Genomic DNA, 24,000 nt, shown 5'->3' with positions numbered 1-24,000 from the left:
AGAAGAGTGAAGATGGAGAGGAGAGGGGAGGGGGGCTGAGAGAGATAGATAGAGAGACAGAAAGAGAGGGGTGTAGTGTGTGTGTGTGTGTGTGTGTGTGTGTGTGTGTGTGTGTGTGTGTGTGTGTGTGTGTGTGTGTGTGTGTGCCTGTGTGTGTGTGTGTGTGTGTGTGTGTGTGTGTGTGTGTGTGTGTGTGTGTGTGTGTGTGTGTGTGTGTGTGTGTGTGTGTGAGAGAGAGAGAGAGAGAGAACTAAGACTAGATAATTAGTTATAAACTGAAGGCAGCTGCCTCCCTTTGACACTCCACTGATGGTTATTTACAAAAATAAGTGTTTGAATATGGGCAGAGAAGAGGAGAGAGGATGTAGGGAATAGAGAAAAGGAGAGCACTAATTAGAGTAATGGACACTCTCCTTCGTTGCCTGTTTCATTCTTGTCATCCACCTCTCTTCTCCTCTCTTCCCTCCCTTCTTTGATGTCTCATGGACACTTACTGAGTCACTGCTGAGGCTCCCCAAATCAAAGTGTACAACTGAAGTTAGGATGGAGGGATGGAGAGAAATAAGGGGGATGGAAGGAGGGAGGGATGGATGGAGAGAGGGACGGTTGGAGAGAGGGATGGATGGAGAGAGGGATGGATGGAGAGAGGGACGGTTGGAGAGAGGGATGGATGGAGAGAGGGATGGATGGAGAGAGGGACGGTTGGAGAGAGGGACGGTTGGAGAGAGGGACGGTTGGAGAGAGGGACAGTTGGAGAGAGGGACGGTTGGAGAGACGGACGGTTGGAGAGAGGGACGGTTGGAGAGAGGGACGGTTGGAGAGAGGGACGGTTGGAGAGAGGGACGGTTGTAGAGAGGGATGGTTGGAGAGAGGGACGGTTGGAGAGAGGGAACTGGCCTCCCATGACACTATATACAGTCAGAAAAACACAAGGAGGAGAAAATAAAAGGAATATGTTAAAAAGTCCCCTGCTGCCTGTGTTCTGCTCTTAACTTCCTGTCTGTGTGCTAAAAAGTCCCCTGCTGCCTGTGTTCTGCTCTTAACTTCATGTCTGTGTGCTAAAAAGTCCCCTGCTGCCTGTGTTCTGCTCTTAACTTCCTGTCTGTGTGCTAAAAAGTCCCCTGCTGCCTGTGTTCTGCTCTTAACTTCCTGTCTGTGTGCTAAAAAGTCCCCTGCTGCCTGTGTTCTGCTCTTAACTTCCTGTCTGTGTGCTAAAAAGTCCCCTGCTGCCTGTGTTCTGCTCTTAACTTCCTGTCTGTGTGCTAAAAAGTCCCCTGCTGCCTGTGTTCTGCTCTTAACTTCCTGTCTGTGTGCTAAAAAGTCCCCTGCTGCCTGTGTTCTGCTCTTAACTTCCTGTCTGTGTGCTAAAAAGTCCCCTGCTGCCTGTGTTCTGCTCTTAACTTCCTGTTTGTGTGCTAAAAAGTCCCCTGCTGCCTGTGTTCTGCTCTTAACTTCCTGTCTGTGTGCTAAAAAGTCCCCTGCTGCCTGTGTTCTGCTCTTAACTTCCTGTCTGTGTGCTAAAAAGTCCCCTGCTGCCTGTGTTCTGCTCTTAACTTCCTGTCTGTGTGCTAAAAAGTCCCCTGCTGCCTGTGTTCTGCTCTTAACTTCCTGTCTGTGTGCTAAAAAGTCCCCTGCTGCCTGTGTTCTGCTCTTAACTTCCTGTCTGTGTTCTAAAAAGTCCCCTGCTGCCTGTGTTCTGCTCTTAACTTCCTGTCTGTGTGCTAAAAAGGAAACCTGGATGGTATTATAATAAGTTACTGTATAAATATAATGATAAAACCACAGCGCGGCACCACTAAGTCATTCTTTAGCCCGCTGCTCCTGGGGATTTACCTCAGTCTATAAACAAAGTTCTTACTTTGACGTTTCTGCTCAATGTCAATGACTATTAAACTTCTGAATCAAGACTTTATCATGATTAAACGAGTAGCTGGCGCAACACAACCCACACATTCAGTAGCGCAGTCATGCAATAGCTAAGAGTGTGTGTTCACTGTCAGCTCCCATCTTGTTTCAAAAGAAGAAATAAATGATATCCTAAGAATAATAGCACTTCACAATTCTGACAATGGAATTTAGTCTAATCTCTGTAACCGATGGACTTGAACATGACCTGACAACAGCTAAGGCCATCTCATAGAATGGGCCATCTCATAGAACGTGTCTACATTCATGTCAACAGAACTCTCTGCAAACAGCACAACCTTGGCCTGTGTTCTGTTCTCTACAACGTGCCTCTTGAATCATCACGACTCAGCTGTATAAATGCAGTATTCAGAAGCACTGAACCTTCAGAGACGACATTCAACAAACACACACACAGACGCATGGATGGTATTATAATAAGGTACTATAAATATAATCATTAAACCACATCGCGACACCTTAGTGTAGAATGATGGGTCTGTTATTGGGGTCACACCCCCATCCCAAGTGCCACACCCCCATCCCTAGTGTCACACCCCCATCCCTAGTGCCACACCCCCATCCCTAGTGCCACACCCCCATCCCTAGTGTCACACCCCATCCGGGGCGGCAGGGTAGCCTAGCGGTTAGAGCGTTGGACTAGTAACCGGAAGGTTGCAAGTTCAAACCCCCGAGCTGACAAGGTACAAATCTGTCCCTGAACAAGCAGTTAACCCACTGTTCCTAGACCGTCATTGTAAATAAGAATTTGTTCTTAACTGACTTGCCTGGTAAAATAAAAATCCCTAGTGTCACAACCCCATCCCTATTGTCACAACCCCATCCCTATTGCCACACCCCCATCCCTATTGCCACACCCCCATCCCTAGTGTCACACCCCCATCCCTATTGCCACACCCCCATCCCTATTGCCACACCCCCATCCCTAGTGTCACACCCCCATCCCCAGTGTCACACCCCCATCCCCAGTGTCACACCCCCATCCCCAGTGCAACACCCCCATCCCCAGTGCAACACCCCCATCCCCAGTGTCACACCCCCATCCCGTGTCACACCCCCATCCCTAGTGTCACACCCCCATCCCTAGTGCCACAACCCCATCCCTAGTGCCACAACCCCATCCCTAGTGCCACAACCCCATCCCTATTGCCACACCCCCATCCCTAGTGTCACACCCCCATCCCTAGTGCCACAACCCCATCCCTATTGCCCCATCCCCAGTGTCATACCCCAATCCCTAGTGCCACACCCCAATCCCTAGTGCCACACCCCCATCCCTAGTCACCCCATCCCTACTGCCACACCCCCGTCCCTAGTCACCCCATCCCTATTGCCACACCCCCATCCCTATTACCACACCCCCATCCCTAGTCACCCCATCCCTATTACCACACCCCCATCCCTAGTCTCCCCATCCCTATTGCCACACCCCCATCCCTAGTCACCCCATCCCTATTACCACACCCCCATCCCTAGTCACCCCATCCCTATTGCCACACCCCCATCCCTAGTCACCCCATTCCTATTACCACACCCCCATCCCTAGTCACCCCATCCCTATTGCCACACCCCCATCCCTAGTCACCCCATCCCTATTGCCACACCCCCATCCCTAGTCACCCCATCCCTATTGCCACACCCCCATTCCTAGTCACCCCATCCCTATTGCCACACCCCCATCCCTAGTCACCCCATCCCTATTGCCACACCCCCATCCCTAGTCACCCCATCCCTATTGCCACACCCCCATCCCTAGTCACCCCATCCCTATTGCCACACCCCCATCCCTAGTCACCCCATCCCTATTGCCACACCCCCATCCCTAGTCACCCCATCCCTATTGCCACACCCCCATCCCTAGTCACCCCATCCCTATTGCCACACCCCCATCCCTAGTCACCCCATCCCTATTGCCACACCCCCATCCCTAGTCACCCCATTCCTATTGCCACACCCCCATCCCTAGTCACCCCATCCCTATTGCCACACCCCCATCCCTAGTCACCCCATCCCTATTGCCACACCCCCATCCCTATTGCCACACCCCCATCCCTAGTCTCCCCATCTCTAGTGGCTGCATTATTACCACATGACCTTAAATTATACCACTTTGTTTTTTCGGTCATCCATGCTATTTCAATATTCAAATAATAAGTCATTTGGTGGCATACACAATAAAATCAATAGGTATTTTTCACCATGTAAGGTACTATTCAACATTAGAAAATGGCCTTCTTGGTCTGTGTGCTGGGATATAAGGGAAAAGGGTGTATTCTTATTGATCAGGATGCCTACACCTCTGCTGTTACTACTGTAGGCGGAAGCATAGGCCTCTCTAACCCAGCTCCTCTTTAAATATTCCATTTCTCCTTTTTTTAATGCAACTCTTGCAAGAAATCCACATCTGCTGACAATCTCTTTAAGTGTTCGAGAACCGTTCACATTCCATGTGATAAATTGGATTTTGTTGGTCTTTACTTGTTGACCTTATCTGTTCCGTCTGTCATTGAAGAACCTGGTAAAAAAAACATTTTAGCAGACGTTACAGTTATTGTATACATTACATATAAAGAGCATGTGAGCTGAGCAGACATTTAACAGAAAACAGACAAAAAAGACATGAAGTAAAGTGTTCTTTGAGGAGCTGTGACTTTTTAGGCCTTTTAAGCTCCAGCTCCTCTCCTAATGTAGCAATCGTCTGTGGATTATCATTGTCCATTACATTGGAGAAAGACTGCCACTGCAATACGGTGGTCAGGTTGTATTGCATTGTAAATTCAATTCAAATATAGCGGCAGGTGGGGTCTACTTGGGAAGGGTCCACCGCGAGACTGACGTGAGATCAGTGGAGGTCCCTCACACACACCGCAGAGAAGTGTCTGATACCCATCCCAATCCCCCGGATAAAGACCCTTTCCACTCTCACTAATAACCACCATTGAATCTCAGTTAAAATAACAAGGAATAATAATGATCGCCATCCTCTCCTAATCTGTCCAGAACTCATTTTACAGTAACGTTTTGAAGAAACAAAAATGTATTAATTTACATTGTTGTATAGTTAAATCCTTTCTTCTCTCTTCCCCAAGCCAAACCCAACCCCATCCCAACCTCCCCCTCCCAGTTTGCCACCCCCATTACCACACCTAAGCCAAGCTTGTCCCAACGTCCCAGCATTGCCCACCCTTATCCTCCCAAGCTAAGCTTGTCCCAACCTCCCAGCCCTGCCCATCCTTATCCTCCCAAACTAAGCTTGTCCCAACCTCCCAGCCTTGCCCACCCTTATCCTCCCAAACTAAGCTTGTCCCAACCTCCCAGCCTTGCCCACCCTTATCCTCCCAAACTAAGCTTGTCCCAACCTCCCAGCCTTGCCCACCCTTATCCTCCCAAACTAAGCTTGTCCCAACCTCCCATCTTTTTCCACCCTCCCCACCTCTTGGACATTCTTACACCCATCCATCTACTTACTTACCCGTTCTCATTCATTCCCACCCAATATATACCCTATGCATTTTCTCCCACCCACCTGTACACAACTAGGAGCGTGGCTGTCTGGAAATTTCTTCAGCCAGTGATGGTCAAGCAAATAACTGTCGGTCTCAAGGTAAATGACCATTAATTAACATAAACACATTTAGCATCTCCTGGCTTCCACTTCCTACAAGCCACTTATGAAGACCTTTGAAAAAAATCTACATTTTAAAAAATCAAATAAATCCTTGTATTATAGCATAGACCTTCACAATAAATCCAGTATTTATTTTTGAGTGTTCTAAAGAAACATGATATGAAGAAAATGTAGTCTATTTCAGAAGAACAGAATAGCATAGTCTGAGTTGTCCTTATGTTAGATCCGGCTATACCATATGGCTGTGGGCTACATTAGTTCATTTAGAAGACAAGATTTACTTAGAATTCCGTGGCATCATTTTATATTGTTATTATAATTGTTGTATTATATGACCACTTTTTCTCCCCAATTTCGTGGTATTGGTAGTTACAGTCTTGTCTCATCGCTGCAACTCCCATACGGACTCGGGAGAGGCGAAGGTCGAGAGCTGTGCGTCCTCCGAAAACCAACACAGCCAAGCAGCACTACTTTTTGACACAATGCCGAACTTAACCCGGGAAGCCAACCGCACCAATGTGTCGGAGGAAACACCGTCCACCTGGCGACCGTGTCAGCGTGCATTGTGCCCGGCCCGCCACAGGAGTCACTAGCGCACGATGAACATCCCTGCCGGGATCATCCCTGCCAAGCCTTTCCCTAACACGGATGACGCTGGGCCAATTGTGCATTGCCGCATGGGTCTCCCGGTTGTGGCCGGCTGCGACAGAGCCTGGACTCGAACCAGGCTCTCTAGTAGCACTGTGATGCAGTGACTAGGACCACTGCGCCCCTCGGGAGGCCATTTTATATTATTTTATAGTATTTTTGTTTGTGTATTTCTTATGAATCCCAATTAGCTGCTACCAAGGCTACTCTTCCTGTGGTCCAGCAAAATTAAGGCAGTTTATACCATTTTAAAAACATTACAATACATTCACAGATTTCACAACACACTCTGTGCCCTCAGGCCCCTACTCCACCACTACCACATATCTACAGTACTAAATCCATGTGTGTGTGTATAGTGCGTATGTTATCGTGTGTGTGTGTGTGTGTGTATGCATGTGTCTGTGCCTATGTTTGGGTTGCTTCACAGTCCCCACTGTTCCATAAGGTGTTTTTTTGTTGTTGTCTGTTTTTAAATCTAATTTTACTGCTTGCATCACAGTTACTTGTTGTGGAATAGAGTTCCATGTAGTCATGGCTCTATGTAGTACTGTGTGCCTCCCATAGTCTGTGCTGGACTGTGAAGAGACCTCTGGTAGCATGTCTTGTGGGGTATGCATGGGTGTCTGAGCTGTGCGGCAGTAGTTCAAACAGACAGCTCAGTGCATTCAACATGTCAATACCTCTCACAAATACAACTAGTGATGAAGTCAATCTCTCCTCTACTTTGAGCCAGGAGAGATTGACATGCATGTTATTAATGTTATCTCTCTGTGTACAGACAGGGGCCAGCTGTGCTGCCCTGTTTTAAGCCAAATGCAATTTTCCTAAGTCCTTTTCTGTGGTACCTGACAACATGACTGAACAGTAGTCCAGGTCTGACAAAACTAGGGCCTGTAGGATCTGCCTTGTTGATAGTGTTGTTAAGAAGGCAGAGCAGTGCATTATTATGGACAGACTTCTCCCCATCTCAGCTACTGTTGTATCAACATGTTTTGACCATGACAGTTTACAATCCAGGGTTACTCCAAGCAGTTTAGTCACCTCAACTTGCTCAATTTCCACATGATTTATTACAAGATTTAGTTGAGGTTTAGGGTTTAGTGAAAGATTTGTCCCAAATACAATGGTTTTAGGTTTAGAAACATTTAGGGCTAACTTCTTCCTTACCACCCACTCTGAATGTCACGCCTTCCACCGAAGGTCATCGTCGCCGGTCTACTAGCTGCCACCGAAGGGGGCTCCTCTCGCTTGGAGGTCGTCGTCGCCGGTCTACTAGCTGCCACCGAAGGGGGCTCCTCTCGCTTGGAGGTCGTCGTCGCCGGTCTACTAGCTGCCACCGAAGGGGGCTCCTCTCGCTTGGAGGTCGTCGTCGCCGGTCTACTAGCTGCCACCGAATGGGGCTCCTCTCGCTTGGAGGTCGTCGTCGCCGGTCTACTAGCTGCCACCGAAGGGGGCTCCTCTCGCTTGGAGGTCGTCGTCGCCGGTCTACTAGCTGCCACCGAAGGGGGCTCCTCTCGCTTGGAGGTCATCGTCGCCGGTCTACTAGCTGCCACCGAAGGGGGCTCCTCTAGCTTGGAGGTCATCGTCGCCGGTCTACTAGCTGCCACCGAAGGGGGCTCCTCTCGCTTGGAGGTCGTCGTCGCCGGTCTACTAGCTGCCACCGAAGGGGGCTCCTCTCGCTCGGCGGTCGTCGTCGCCGGTCTACTAGCTGCCACCGAAGGGGGCTCCTCTCGCTCGGCGGTCGTCGTCGCCGGTCTACTAGCTGCCACCGAAGGGGGCTCCTCTAGCTTGGAGGTCGTCGTCGCCGGTCTACTAGCTGCCACCGAAGGGGGCTCCTCTCGCTCGGCGGTCGTCGTCGCCGGTCTACTAGCTGCCACCGAAGGGGGCTCCTCTCGCTTGGAGGTCGTCGTCGCCGGTCTACTAGCTGCCACCGAAGGGGGCTCCTCTCGCTCGGAGGTCGTCGTCGCCGGTCTACTAGCTGCCACCGAAGGGGGCTCCTCTAGCTTGGAGGTCATCGTCGCCGGTCTACTAGCTGCCACCGAAGGGGGCTCCTCTAGCTCGGAGGTCATCGTCGCCGGTCTACTAGCTGCCACCGAAGGGGGCTCCTCTCGCTCGGAGGTCGTCGTCGCCGGTCTACTAGCTGCCACCGAAGGGGGCTCCTCTCGCTTGGAGGTCGTCGTCGCCGGTCTACTAGCTGCCACCGAAGGGGGCTCCTCTCGCTTGGAGGTCGTCGTCGCCGGTCTACTAGCTGCCACCGAAGGGGGCTCCTCTCGCTTGGAGGTCGTCGTCGCCGGTCTACTAGCTGCCACCGATCCTTCTTCCTTTTCTTTTGGTTATGTCTGTTTTGTGTTTCACCTGGTTTCATTTTGGTTAATTAGAGGGGGTATTTAATTCGACATTTCCTTTGGGGTTTTGTGTGAGTTTTGGGTTTCGTTTCATTAGCTCATGTTCGACAGGTGGGTTTTCCCTGGACTGTGTCTGAGTGGGGTTTTCGTGGCTACTACTGTAGTCCGGTGTCCTGTTGTTTTTTTGAGCTAGTTAAATAAAACGCCCTTTTCCCTGGAACTCGTTTCTCCTGCGCCTGACTCCACACCCACATCTCCTTGGGGAGAATTGACACTGAAACTAACTGCAGCTCTTTGTTAAGTGTTGCAGTCCTTCCAGTCACTGTAGTAGCTGACGTGTATAGTGTTGAGTCACGTAGTATGAAGAATACAATTGAAAAAAGCTGAATAAAACTGAAATATTTTGTGCGCACATGCAGATATTCTGTGATGAGCGGTTAACAAAGAAATAGGTCCTCCTATATGCTTCATTTACAGTTATTAATGTAACTTTAGTTGTTCTACAAACGTTGGGCTATATGTTGATTTTAATATATTGTAAGGCTGCATGATGAGACTCTAATGATGGTTTGAAAAAAGGCATAAGCTCTGCTTTGTTTTTTTTTGCGCAGGCTGTGCACACTATATCAGTCTCTCATTCACAATGTGACAAGCACTTGATAATGCCTCGATTTTCACTGTGGCATCCCCTTTGTGGCCGTAATGCACCCTAAAAAAAGACATGCCTTTTGCTGTGCAATCTGAAGCTCTCACATGACTCTCTGTCAAATGAAGACAGACACATCGGGAACACAACAGCGCGCGTCCTTATCCAATTCCCAGGTGCATATTGAAGATATTGGAAGAACTGTCCACATTTATTTTTTCGTCAGCCAACAAGATGCGAGAGGCATAACGAACAGCAAAAGCACTAGCCTATGTCAATCAACTATCCCCATTAGTACAAAAGTCGACCTATTCTATTCTGTGTGAGAAATAAATATTCCAAACATAGTCTGGGACAGTTGTAGAAATTGATAGATCCTAAATTAATACAACCACTAGCATAAAACAATCATGTTTTATGCAATGAGCTTGACGCAACAGATCAGAATGTTTAGCTTAAAATACTGTCTATTTCTTGACATTATAAGTGCAGCAATGTGCACATGGTAGCAGGCTATAAGTGTAAATATTCCATTAGCAGGAAAACAACCATATCAAAAGTGACCATCAATGTGATTATGCTTGTAATGCTTTTATTATAAAGGTGCATTTTATATGGTGAAAATTATCTTCCCCAAACTTGAAACACACACTGCTTATGTATGCCAGTTAGGCTCTATACACCTTGTAAAGCAGATTAATGTGTTTAATTTTAAGAAGTTATTTGGCCACTTAAGTTGTGATCCAAACCTTATTGAAACATATAGGACTATGGGCTAGGCTACATGAGGTGTGATACTAACCTTATAGGACTATGGGCTAGGCTACATGAGGTGTGATACTAACCTTATTAAAACATATAGGACTATGGGCTAGGTTACATGAGGTGTGATACTAACCTTATTGAAACATATAGGACTATGGGCTAGGCTACATGAGGTGTGATACTAACCTTATTGAAACATATAGGACTATGGGCTAGGTTACATGAGGTGTGATACAAACCTTATTGAAACATATAGGACTATGGGCTAGGCTACATGAGGTGTGATACTAACCTTACAGGACTATGGGCTAGGGTACATGAGGTGTGATACTAACCTTACAGGACTATGGGCTAGGCTACATGAGGTGTGATACTAACCTTATTGAAACATATAGGACTATGGGCTAGGTTACATGAGGTGTGATACTAACCTTATTAAAACATATAAGACTATGGGCTAGGTTACATGAGGTGTGATACTAACCTTATTGAAACATATAGGACTATGGGCTAGGCTATATGAGGTGTGATACTAACCTTATTAAAACATATAGGCCTATGGGCTAGGCTACATGAGGTGTGATACTAACCTTACAGGACTATGGGCTAGGTTACATGAGGTGTGATACTAACCTTACAGGACTATGGGCTAGGGTACATGAGGTGTGATACTAACCTTACAGGACTATGGGCTAGGCTACATGAGGTGTGATACTAACCTTATAGGACTATGGGCTAGGCTACATGAGGTGTGATACTAACCTTATTAAAACATGTAGGACTATGGGCTAGGCTACATGAGGTGTGATACTAACCTTGTTAAAACATACAGGACTATGGGCTAGGCTACATGAGGTGTGATACTAACCTTATTAAAACATATAGGACTATGGGCTAGGCTACATGAGGTGTGATACTAACCTTACAGGACTATGGGCTAGGCTACATGAGGTGTGATACTAACCTTATAGGACTATGGGCTAGGCTACATGAGGTGTGATACTAACCTTATTAAAACATGTAGGACTATGGGCTAGGCTACATGAGGTGTGATACTAACCTTGTTAAAACATACAGGACTATGGGCTAGGCTACATGAGGTGTGATACTAACCTTATTAAAACATATAGGACTATGGGCTAGGCTACATGAGGTGTGATACTAACCTTATTAAAACATATAGGCCTATGGGCTAGGCTACATGAGGTGTGAGACTAACCTTATTAAAACATATAGGCCTATGGGCTAGGCTACATGAGGTGTGATACTAACCTTATTAAAACATATAGGCCTATGGGCTAGGTTACATGAGGTGTGATACTAACCTTATTAAAACATATAGGCCTATGGGCTAGGCTACATGAGGTGTGAGACTATTATTTGAACAAGTCCCAAAAAAAGGACTTGTGAAATGATGCTGATATTTTTTCTTATGCTGGGCATCATGACATGATAGTGATAATATATAATTCACAAGTGATAGGCTAATATTATAACCGATCAGAATATTATTGACTTAATATTGTCTTTACATATAATAAATAATATATATGTGACCTTTGTTTTTATTTAGAATGGACCAGTCTCAAAACAGGGGAGCAAACTACATGTCATCTACAGTATGCACTTCAACAGCGAATGGGGGTAGCTTTTCCTGGGGTTCATATTCATGTCAGCCCGGTAGGCTATACTCATGTTGTAAAGGGAAGCAATGTGCTTAACATTAGGAAAGATGATAAATAAATATAGTAGGCATAGACTACAGAAATGTGGTGCAAAATGAGCTCATGGGCTCTCATGAAGTGTTTGGTTTGATTTTTGATCACATATCACATTGAGTGATTAGAGGGACAATAGAGTGCCGAGTACCAGGCAGTTAGCAAGTTTGGTTGGCTACTAATGACCAGCAGCAGCATCAGAGCTTGGAGAAGCCTAGTTACCATGACTACATTTGACTGCCTTCATGACTCGTGACTGCCTGTGTGGCGGTAATACGGTCACCATAACTGCCCTAGTCTGGTGTGGTGGTAATATGGTCACCATGACAGCCCTAGTCTGGTGTGGTGGTAATTTGGTCACCATGACAGCCCTAGTCTGGTGTGGTGGTAATATGGTCACCATGACAGCCCTAGTCTGGTGTGATGGTAATATGGTCACAGTAACAGCCCTAGTCTGGTGTGATGGTAATATGGTCACAGTAACAGCCCTAGTCTGGTGTGGTGGTAATATGGTCACTGTAACAGCCCTAGTCGGGTGTGATGGTAATATGGTCACAGTAACAGCCCTAGTCTGGTGTGGTGGTAATATGGTCACAGTAACAGCCCTAGTCTGGTGTGGTGGAAATATGGTCACAGTAACAGCCCTAGTCTGGTGTGGTGGTAATATGGTCACAGTAACAGCCCTAGTCTGGTGTGGTGGTAATATGGTCACAGTAACAGCCCTAGTCTGGTGTGGTGGTAATATGGTCACAGTAACAGCCCTAGTCTGGTGTGGTGGTAATATGGTCACCATAACAGCCCTAGTCTGGTGTGGCGGTAGTACGGTCACGGTAACAGCCCTAGTCTGGTGTGGTGGTAATATGGTCACCATGACAGCCCTAGTCTGGTGTGGTGGTAATACGGTAATACGGTCACAGTAACAGCCCTAGTCTGGTGTGGTGGTAATATGGTCACCATGACAGCCCTAGTCTGGTGTGATGGTAATATGGTCACAGTAACAGCCCTAGTCTGGTGTGGTGGTAATATGGTCACAGTAACTGCCCTAGTCTGGTGTGGTGGTAATATGGTCACAGTAACAGCCCTAGTCTGGTGTGGTGGTAATATGGTCACAGTAACAGCCCTAGTCTGGTGTGGTGGTAATATGGTCACAGTAACAGCCCTAGTCTGGTGTGGTGGTAATACGGTCACCACAACAGCCCTAGTCTGGTGTGGTGGTAATACGGTCACAGTGACAGCCCTAGTCTGGTGTGGTGGTAATATGGTCACAGTAACAGCCCTAGTCTGGTGTGGTGGTAATATGGTCACAGTAACAGCCCTAGTCTGGTGTGGTGGTAATATGGTCACCATGACACCCTAGTCTGGTGTGATGGTAATATGGTCACAGTAACAGCCCTAGTCTGGTGTGGTGGTAATATGGTCACTGTAACAGCCCTAGTCGGGTGTGATGGTAATATGGTCACAGTAACAGCCCTAGTCTGGTGTGGTGGTAATACGGTCACAGTAACAGCCCTAGTCTGGTGTGGTGGTAATATGGTCACCATGACAGCCCTAGTCTGGTGTGGTGGTAATATGGTCAGAGTAACAGCCCTAGTCTGGTGTGGTGGAAATATGGTCACCATGACAGCCCTAGTCTGGTGTGGTGGTAATATGGTCACAGTAACAGCCCTAGTCTGGTGTGGTGGAAATATGGTCACAGTAACAGCCCTTTTCTGGTGTGGTGGTAATATGGTCACCATGACAGCCCTAGTCTGGTGTGGTGGTAATATGGTCACAGTACCAGCCCTAGTCTGGTGTGGTGGTAATATGGGCACAGTAACAGTCCTAGTCTGGTGTGATGGTAATATGGTCACCATGACAGCCCCAGTCTGGTGTGATGGTAATACGGTCACCATGACAGCCCTAGTCTGGTGTGGTGGTAATATGGTCACAGTAACAGCCCTAGTCTGGTGTGGTGGTAATATGGTCACAGTAACAGCCCTAGTCTGGTGTGGTGGTAATATGGTCACAGTAACAGCCCTAGTCTGGTGTGGTGGTAATATGGTCACCATAACAGCCCTAGTCTTGTGTGGCGGTAGTACGGTCACAGTAACAGCCCTAGTCTGGTGTGGTGGTAATATGGTCACAGTAACAGCCCTAGTCTGGTGTGGTGGTAATATGGTCACAGTAACTGCCCTAGTCTGGTGTGGTGGTAATACGGTCACAGTGACAGCCCTAGTCTGGTGTGGTGGTAATATGGTCACAGTAACAGCCCTAGTCTGGTGTGGTGGTAATACGGTCACCATGACAGCCCTAGTCTGGTGTGGTGGTAATACGGTCACAGTAACAGCCCTAGTCTGGTGTGGTGGTAATATGGTAATACGGTCAGCATGACAGCCCTAGTCCGGTGTGGTGGTAATATGGTCACAGTAACAGCCCTAGTCTGGTGTGGTGGTAATATGGTCACCATGACAGCCCTAGTCTGGTGTGGTGGTAATACGGTCACCACGACAGCCCTAGTCTGGTGTGGTGGTAATACGGTCACCATGACAGCCCTAGTCTGGTGTGGTGGTAATACAGTCACAGTAACAGCCCTAGTCTGGTGTGGTGGTAATATGGTCACAGTAACAGCCCTAGTCTGGTGTGGTGGTAATATGGTCACAGTAACAGCCCTAGTCTGGTGTGGTGGTAATATGGTCACAGTAACAGCCCTGGTCTGGTGTGGTGGTAATACGGTCACCATGACAGCCCTAGTCTGGTGTGGTGGTAATACGGTCACAGTAACAGCCCTAGTCTGGTGTGGTGGTAATATGGTCACCATGACAGCCCTAGTCTGGTGTGGTGGTAATATGGTCACAGTAACAGCCCTAGTCTGGTGTGGTGGTAATATGGTCACAGTAACAGCCCTAGTCTGGTGTGGTGGTAATATGGTCACAGTAACAGCCCTGGTCTGGTGTGGTGGTAATACGGTCACCATGACAGCCCTAGTCTGGTGTGGTGGTAATATGGTCACAGTAACAGCCCTAGTCTGGTGTGGTGGTAATATGGTCACAGTAACAGCCCTAGTCTGGTGTGGTGGTAATATAGTCACCATGACAGCCCTAGTCTGGTGTGGTGGTAATATGGTCACAGTAACAGCCCTAGTCTGGTGTGGTGGTAATACGGTCACCATGACAGCCCTAGTCTGGTGTGGTGGTAATATGGTCACCATGACAGCCCTAGTCTGGTGTGGTGGTAATATGGTCACCACAACTGCCCTACACACAACACATCCATAGAGCAGTTATATATGCTGTCTTTCCAATGTCCACTTGGCCCATTGGCATCAGTGTTACTTCTATTGTTACTTCATATAGAAGAATAATTACTTGGGGAAAGTAGCGTATAGATTTTATTGGGGGGAGGGGGAAGAATATTGTCTCAGTTTACGATGAGCTGGCATCCTGTATGTGGCCTTATGTGGTTATCACCTTTTCCTACTTCTTCCTGTTCTCAGAGTAAGGGGCTCCCGCTGCCTATCAGACAGGTCCTGGCTGAATCCATTGCACTGGCCTTGGATGTTGATCTCCCTTCCCCCCCTGTGCCTTCAGAATGTTGACTTTGGTCTGATAGTTCCACATCTTGAAGATTCCCAGGTAAAGGTGTTTAGCGTTCTTCTGTTTTACCCCAATCCTATGGCACCGTTCCAGATCCTCTGGTGATATACCCACTTCAAGTTCCTCTGATATCAGTTTGACCACGTAGCTGGAAAGGTCCCCTTTGTCCTTGTCTTCTGGTAAGGACAATATTCTAGTGTGGTTTTATCTCATTCTATTTTCTTGCTTGTCTACTAATTCATGTTACAAAAGTTTGCAGCTTTGTTTCCAAAAGGTTCGCTCATGCGCACGCTTTGTTGGTGCACGTCTAACATAATAGACTACTTAACTTTTTTAGCAAATCTACTTTTTTCATCACAGATTGTAACAGTTTGTTTGCTTTGGTGAAAACTGAGAGCATTTTAGCTACGATTACCTGGATATCATTTAGCTGTTCATTGCTCTCGTTTGCATCTCCTAGTTGTTCCTTGTCTTTTCTGCTGAGGGAAGCCATGGCTTGTAGGGTTCTTGTAGCCATGACTGTTTAAATGATTGGATCGCTGTTGTACATAACTGAACGCTCACTCTCTCCCAGCTAGACAGCTCACTCTCTCCCAGCTAGACAGCTCACTCTCTCCCAGCTAGACAGATCACTCTCTCCCAGCTAGACAGCTCACTCTCTCCCAGCTAGACAGCTCACTCTCTCCCAGCTAGACAGCTCACTCTCTCCCAGCTAGACAGCACATTCTCTCCCAGCTAGACAGCTCACTCTCTCCCAGCTAGACAGATCACTCTCTCCCAGCAAGACACCTCACTCTCTTCCAGCTAGACAGATCACTCTCTCCCAGCTAGACAGATCACTCTCTTCCAGCTAGACAGATCACTCACTCCCAGCTAGACAGATCACTCTCTCCCAGCTAGACAGATCACTCACTCCCAGCTAGACAGATCACTCTCTCCCAGCTAGACAGATCACTCTCTCCCAGCTAGACAGATCACTCTCTCCCAGCTAGACAGATCACTCTCTCCCAGCTAGACAGATCACTCTCTCCCAGCTAGACAGATCACTCTCTCCCAGCTAGACAGATCACTCTCTTCCAGCTAGACAGATCACTCTCTCCCAGCTAGACAGCTCCCTCTCTTCCAGCTAGACAGATCACTCTCTCCCAGCTAGACAGCTCACTCTCTCCCAGCTAGGTGTCTCAATCTCTCGCAGCTACTTGAGGATATTTTGATCTATCGATGTTAGAGGCTTAACTTAAACTTTGTTGTCTGGCTTCTAACCACAGTTTTGTCTGAACAAACCAGAGCTACTCACTCCCCATGCACCTCGTCAACAACTCCCTCACACTGAGGTCAACAGTCAGACCACATAACATGTTAAAGACAAGCTATAGACCAAGGACCCAATTACCTCAATACGGAAGAGCAAATAACAGCAGAGAGGGAACGATTCAGTGCTTGCATTGCATTCATATAGGGATTCACCTTGAGGGATGTGTCGTGCGCGTGAGAGTGTTTTTGAGTGTGTGTGTGTGTGAGTGTGTGTGTGTGTGTGTGTGTGTGTGTGTGTGTGTGTCTGAGTGTGTGTGGGTCTGTGTGAGTGTGTGTGAGTGTGTGTGAGTGTGTGTGTGTGTGTGTGTGAGTGTGTGTGTGTGAGTGTGTGTGAGTGTGTGTGTGTGTGTGTGTGTGTGTGTGTGTGTGTGAGTGTGTGTGAGTGTGTGTGTGTGTGTGTGTGTGTGTGTGTGTGTGTGTGTGTGTGTGTGTGTGAGTGTGTGTGTGTGTGTGTGTGTGTGTGTGTGTGTGTGAGTGTGTGTGAGTGTGTGTGTGTGAGTGTGTGTGAGTGTGTGTGTGTGTGTGTGTGAGTGTGTGTGAGTGTGTGTGAGTGTGTGTGTGTGAGTGTGTGTGAGTGTGTGTGAGTGTGTGTGTGTGTGTGTGTGTGTGTGTGTGTGTGTGTGTGTGTGTGTGTGTGTGTGTGTGAGTGTGTGTGTGAGTGTGTGTGAGTGTGTGTGTGTGTGAGGGTAGTCTTACCGGGCCTCTGGAGTGTAGCAGTAGCATAGAGCTCGTGTGATATCTTGTACTGGTCGGAGGCGTGGTGGGCAGCCAGTCTCCTAGGAGACAGAGTAGCGTAGCTCCCTATGCCCGAACTCATCTAGGGAATCACATGTGTACAACATCCACGATTATCTAATGTCACTTAAGAATAATGTGAACTTCTATCTTTGCCATGAATATCCACGTCTGTAATGCCTTCAGAAAGTGTTCACACCACTTGACTTGTTCCACACTTTGTTGTGATACAGCCTAACATTAATACAATTAAAACATTTGATCACATCACTGGCCTACCAGCATCCCGGAGTAGCGTATTCACTGTTGACGTTGAGACTGGTATTTTGCGGGTACTATTTAATGAAGCTGACAGTTGAGGACTTATGAGGTGTTTGTGTCTCAAACTAGACACTCTAATGAACTTGGGGCCTCCCAGTGCTCGTTCTATTATGATTAGAGCCAGTTTGTGCTGTTCTGTGAAGGGAGTAGTACACAGCATTGTACGAGATCTTCAGTTTCTTGGCAATTTCTTGCATGGAATAGCCATTTCTCAGAACAATAATATACTGATGAGCTTCAGAAGAATGTTCTTTGATTCTGGCCATTTTGAGCCTGTAATCGAAGACAAATGCTGATGCTCCAGATACTCAACTAGTCTAAAGAAGGCCAATTTCAGAACAACACTTTTCAGCTGTGCTAAAATACTTGCAAAAGGGTTTTCTAATGATCAATTAGCCTTTTAAAATGACAAACTTGGATTAGCTAACACAACGTGCTTTTGGAACACAGGAGTGATGAATGCTGATAATGGGTCTCTGTATGCCTATAGAAATATTACACTAAAATCAGATGTTTCCAGCTACAATAGTCATTTACAACATTAACAATGTCTACACTATATTTCTGATCAATTATATGTTATTCTAATGGACAAAAAATGAGCTTTTCTTTCAAAAACAAGGACATTTCAAAGTGACCCAAAACCTTTGACTGGTAGTGTAGGTGAGTGAAATTCACCTACACTACTGGTCAAATTGGGGCGGCAGGGTAGCCTAGTGGTTAGAGCGTTGGACTAGTAACCGGAAGGTTGCAAGCTCAAATCCCCGATCTCTCGTTCTGCCCCTGAACAGGCAGTTAACCCACTGTTCCTAGGTCGTCATTGAAAATAAGAATTTGTTCTTAAGTGACTTGCCTAGTTAAATAAAGGTAAAATAAAAAATAATAATTCTGAAATGATGAAGACTTTCTGAAGGCACTGTTTGTATCAATATACACCTGGTGCAGGGGGGATGATGACGCACAAGCCCCTCCTCCGGCAACGGATGCTATGGCGTTCGGAGGAGACCCGGTGCCTCCTGTTGTCGTCACGGAAACAGAGGTGCTGTAACCATAACAAGTTATTGTAAACCATTTTTATTTTATTTGATAAATTTTCAAATCCAGAGAAATGAATAACAATGCAGTAAGATTATAACTTTCTTCTTCTTCCAAACTAACCAATTCAATCCCCGTCCAAACCAACCAATGACATTCAATCCCCGTCCAAACCAACCAATGACATTCAATCCCCGTCCAAACCAACCAATGACATTCAATCCCCGTCCAAACCAACCAATGACATTCAATCCCCGTCCAAACCAATTAATGACATTCAATCCCCGTCCAAACCAATTAATGACATTCAATCCCCGTCCAAACCAACCAATGACATTCAATCCCCGTCCAAACCAATTAATGACATTCAATCCCCTTCCAAACCAATTAATGACATTCAATCCCCGTCCAAACCAATTAATGACATTCAATCCCCTTCCAAACCAACCAATGACATTCACTCCCATTCCAACCCAACCAATGACATGGCACTACCTGTAAGGCTTGGCGAGTCGGTTGGCGGGGGACTGTTTGTTGGGTGAGGATGATGAGGAGGAAGAAGGTAGGCGCTGTGTGGTAGCATAGCCAGGTGTGTCTGAGGCTGGACCCAGGCGCTGGAGCTTGCTGGGAGAACCAGACCCTCCACCTCCTCCTCCGGTTAGAGGGGAACTCACACGCTGGGTGGGCAGGGTGGAACTCGGGTAGTAGTGACCTGGAATCAGACGGAACAGGGGTTAAAACAGGGCTGCACAACTCTGTTAGGCATGTTCCCTCTCTAATGGTTAAGATTAGCATGTTCCCTCTCTAATGGTTAAGATTAGCATGTTCCCTCTCTAATGGTTAAGATTAGCATGTTCCCTCTCTAATGGTAAATATTAGCATGTTCCCTCTCTAATGTTAACGTTAGCATGTTCCCTCTCTAATGGTAAAGATTAGCATGTTCCCTCTCTAATGGTTAAGATTAGCATGTTCCCTCTCTAATGGTAAATATTAGCATGTTCCCTCTCTAATGTTAACGTTAGCATGTTCCCTCTCTAATGGTAAAGATTAGCATATTCCCTCTCTAATGGTAAAGATTAGCATGTTCCCTCTCTAATTGTTAAGATTAGCATGTTCCCTCTCTAATGGTTAAAATTAGCATGTTCCCTCTCTAATGTTAACGTTAGTATGTTCCCTCTCTAATGGTAAAGATTAGCATGTTCCCTCTCTAATGGATAACGTTAGCATGTTCCCTCTCTAATGGTTAAGATTAGCATGTTCCCTCTCTAATGGTTAAGATTAGCATGTTCCCTCTCTAATAGTTAAGATTAGCATGTTCCCTCTCTAATGGTTAACGTTAGGACTTGGGGAAGGTAAACTGCTTCTAGATCTGTGTCTAAGGGCAATTTCTCAATGAAGCTGAAGGGACTGGATGCCATGTTCAGTTCCTTGCATCTTTTATGGCATTATCTCTGTCTCAGTTCTCTTTATGTATAATGTATGTACTGTATAATAACACAATACATTAGCTTTATGTATAATGGTATGTACTCTATAGGAATACAATAAGTTATAATAAAAGCTAAAAGGATTGGATGTCGTGTGTAGTTCCTTGTCTCTTGAATGACATGATCTCTCTTTAAATTCGGGTCAGTACAATATTATGTACACATTGTAGGTATATAATATAGATAGATATATACCGGTAGTGATCTGCTGTGCATCTGGCAGGTGGAAGGCACTGCCATGGCTCTGAGAGAAGGAGTCTCCTCCACTACCTCCCCCTGCCTGCTGCCTCTGCTGAGCGGCACGACTAGACGTCACCTAGGGTGGGGGGAGACGGGAAAGAGGAGAGGAGAGAGGGAGGGAGGTAGGGGGGGAGGGGGGAGACGGGAAAGAGGAGAGGAGAGAGGGGGAGGGGGGGGGGAGGGGGGAGACGGGAAAGAGGAGAGGAGAGAGTGTGGAGGGAGGGGGGGGGGGAGGGGGGAGGGGGGAGACGGAAAAGAGTAGAGGGGGAGGGAGGGGGGTGGGGGGAGACGGGAAAGAGGAGAGGGGGAGGGAGGGGGGGTGGGGGGAGGGGGGAAAGAGGAGAGGAGAGAGAGGGGGAGGGAGGGGGGAGGGGGGAGACGGGAAAGAGGAGAGGCGAGAGGGGGGAGGGAGGGAGGGGGGAGGGGGGAGACGGGAAAGAGGAGAGGAGAGAGGGGGGGAGGGAGGGGGGTGACGACGACAGGATATTACAATTACACCTAACACTTCTTCCACTTCTGTAGGTGTTTATATGGTAACGGATAGATTTATAGAAGCTATAACCTCTAACAGCCTCTATATGGTAACAGACAGATTTATAGAAGCTATAACCTCTAACAGTATTTTTATGGCAACAGATTGATATCCTGTCCAGTTGAAGTCCACTATCAAGTCATTCATTTTGCACCAAGCCACAGTGAGGAAGCTGCCTCTATCCCAACTCAGTGCAGGGTTATCTAATGTATTCCTCTAGATCCTCAGAGACAGTAGCACAGCATATGTTTCTACCTAGCTCAGCTCCTTCACCTCATGCTACTGACAGTCACCATGCATATTTCTCTAAAGGTGAACTACACACAGTCACACGCCCCATGCTGAGGCTCGCTGGCAGTGAACACACGATTTAACAATGTGCAGATACAAACACACACACACGCACACTCCATCCTGAGAAAGCTCCTGGCTCCAGGCTGTATTTCTCCCTCTATAATAAGCCAAACGCGTGTCTGCTGATTACAATGTCTCTTTGGTTACAGTGTCTCTCATTAACACAAGGCCATGATAACTGATTCATCAGACACTGAAGTAATGGATGAAGCCGTTTTAAAACCCGCAGTCATTACTTCAGCAGAAAACCCAGCGAACCAAAATTGGTTCTGTGAATGTTCCCAGAACATTCGTTAGGTCGCGGCAAACGTTCTCGTAACACAAAAACTGCCCAGTCATAATGATGATTATGGAATGTTTGTATAAAACATTTGCCTTATGTTGCAAGAACGTTCCTAGAACACATTTAACATGTTCTTTAAAGGTTCCCAAATGGTTTCATGAGGTTGTGGGAACATTCTGTGGACGTAAAAAAACAAAATGTTCCCATAACACAGTTGTTCGAATAATTCTACAATGTTTCTTCATGATGCAAAAAACCATTCAACTGATGTTACAAGAACGTTCCCAAAACACATTTTGTCTGTTCTTTAAAGGTTCCCAGAACGTTTCTCTAGGTTGTGGGAACATTGTGTGGATATTACAAGAGATAGGTTCCCAAAACACTAAAACTGTCCAGATGTGCTGACAATCAAACACACTACAGTGCTGCTGTAACAGCCTCCACTCTTCTGGGAAGGCTTTCCGCTAGATATTGGAACATTGCTATAGGGACTTAGTGAGGTTGGGCACGGATGTTGGCCGATTAGGCCTGGCTCGCAGTCAGTGTTCCAATTCATCCCAAAGGTGTTCGATGGGGTTGAGGTCAGGGCTCTGCCAGTTCTTCCACACCGATCTCGACAAACGATTTTTGCATGGATTTCCCTTTACCTTGCACAGGGGCGTTGTCATGCTGAAACAGGAAAGGACCTTCCCCAAACTGTTGCCACAAAAAATCTGTTGTACAGAATTGTCTAGAAAGTCATTGTATGCTGTAGCGTAAACACTTCCCTTCACTGGAACTAAGGGGCCTAGCCCAAACCATGAAAAACAGCCCAGGACCAATATTCCTCCTCCACCAAACTTAGCAGTTGGCACTATGCATTGGGGCAGGTAGCATTCTCCTGGCATCCGCCAAACCCAGATTTGTCCGTCCGACTGCCAGACGGTGAAGCGTGATTAATTTCTCCAGAGAACGCGTTTCCATTGCCCCAGAATCCAATGGCGGCGAGCTTTACACCAGTCCAGCCAACGCTTGGCATTGCGCATAGTGATCTTAGGCTTGTGTGCGGCTGCTCGGACATCGAAACACTTTTTTAGGAAGCTCCCAACAAACAGTTAATGTGCTGACATTGTTTCCAGAGTCTGTTTGGAACTTGGTAGTGAATGTTGCAACCGAGGACAGACGTTCTGTGAACTTGCAATATACATTTTTACCTTGTCTTGTAGGTCCACAGAACATTTCAGGAACTTTAAGAAAAAGTTATATTTAAGTTTGACTTAATATTAAGTAAATAACATTCTAAATTTGTAGCTTCATAAAGCACAAGAAAGCAGATTGGAATACATCCTCTTTATGTTTCTATTCAGATTTAACGGCAATTCACATTTGAAAGTAATCTAGAGACACACAGTATTTTAATTTAATTAATAGTTCATTTGAATAGCATTTAATCGTACAAACACGATCATATTGTTCACACTTCAGAAATGTACAATTTGCACATGTGGTTTGAACTTGCAATGTCTGGTACCCTAGCCAGATTTTTATTCTATGTACCACCACTCTTACATTTCCCACATTTTGTTAGAGCCTTATTCAAAAATGGATAAAAGAAAATCCTCATCAATCTACACAAAATACACAATAATGACGAAGCGAAAACTGGTTTAGACAATTCTGTAAATATAAAATTTAAAATACCTAATTGGCATAAGTATTCAGACCCTTTGCTATGAGATTGACTTGGAAAGGGACACACCTGTCTATATAAGGTCCCACAGTTGACAGTGCATGTCTGAGCAAAAACCAAGCCATGAGGTTCAAGGAATTGTCCGTAGAGCTCCGAGACAGGATTGTGTTGAGGCACAGATCTGGGGAAGGTCCCCAAAAACACAGTGGCCTCCATCATTCTTAAATGGAAGAAGTTTGGAACCACCAAGACTCTTCCTAGAGCTGGCCACTCAGCCAAACTGAGCAATCGTGTGAGAAGGGCCTTGGTCAGGGAGGTGAGAAAGAACATAATGGTCACTCTGACAGAGCTCCAGAGTTCCTCTGTGGAGATGGGAGAACCTTCCAGAAGGACAACCATCTCTGCAACACTCCGCCAATCAGGACTTTATGGTAGAGTTGCCAGACGGAAGCCACTCCTCAGTAAAAGTCACAACAGCCCGCTTGGAGTTTGACAAAAGGCACCTAAAAACTCACAAACCCTGAGAAACTGGATTCTCCGGTCTGATGAAACCAAGATCAAACTCTTTGGCCTGAATGTCAAGCGCCACTTCTAGAGGAAACCAGGCACTATTCCTACAGTGAAGCATGGTGGTGGCAGCATCATGCTGTGGGGATGTTTTTTGGCTGCAGGGACAGGGAGACTAGTCAGGATCGAGGGGCGAAGGTTCACCTTCCAACAGGAGAACGACCCTAAGCACACAGCCAAGACAACGCATGAGTGGCTTCGGGACAAGGCTC

The 24,000-nt window shown here is 46.7% G+C and overlaps 1 protein-coding gene across 1 annotated transcript in view; it reads right to left on the bottom strand.

Moving 5' to 3' along the window:
• Window positions 1-24,000, bottom strand: part of LOC139366914 (catenin delta-2-like) — a 573,021-nt gene that overhangs the window by 292,573 nt on the left and 256,448 nt on the right. Inside the window, exons 7-10 of the mRNA XM_071104665.1 lie at window positions 20,339-20,459; window positions 19,152-19,368; window positions 18,558-18,663; window positions 17,262-17,382 (exon numbers count right to left, since the gene is read on the bottom strand). Coding sequence (XP_070960766.1) covers window positions 17,262-17,382; window positions 18,558-18,663; window positions 19,152-19,368; window positions 20,339-20,459 — 565 coding nt within the window. The remainder of the gene's footprint in view (window positions 1-17,261; window positions 17,383-18,557; window positions 18,664-19,151; window positions 19,369-20,338; window positions 20,460-24,000) is intronic.

Source organism: Oncorhynchus clarkii, chromosome 15, assembly GCF_045791955.1.
Source record: "Oncorhynchus clarkii lewisi isolate Uvic-CL-2024 chromosome 15, UVic_Ocla_1.0, whole genome shotgun sequence".
Classification (NCBI taxonomy): Eukaryota; Metazoa; Chordata; class Actinopteri; order Salmoniformes; family Salmonidae; genus Oncorhynchus; species Oncorhynchus clarkii.
The sequence above is the reverse complement of the archived record's forward strand: the minus strand, read 5'-3'. Positions and strand labels throughout refer to the sequence as shown.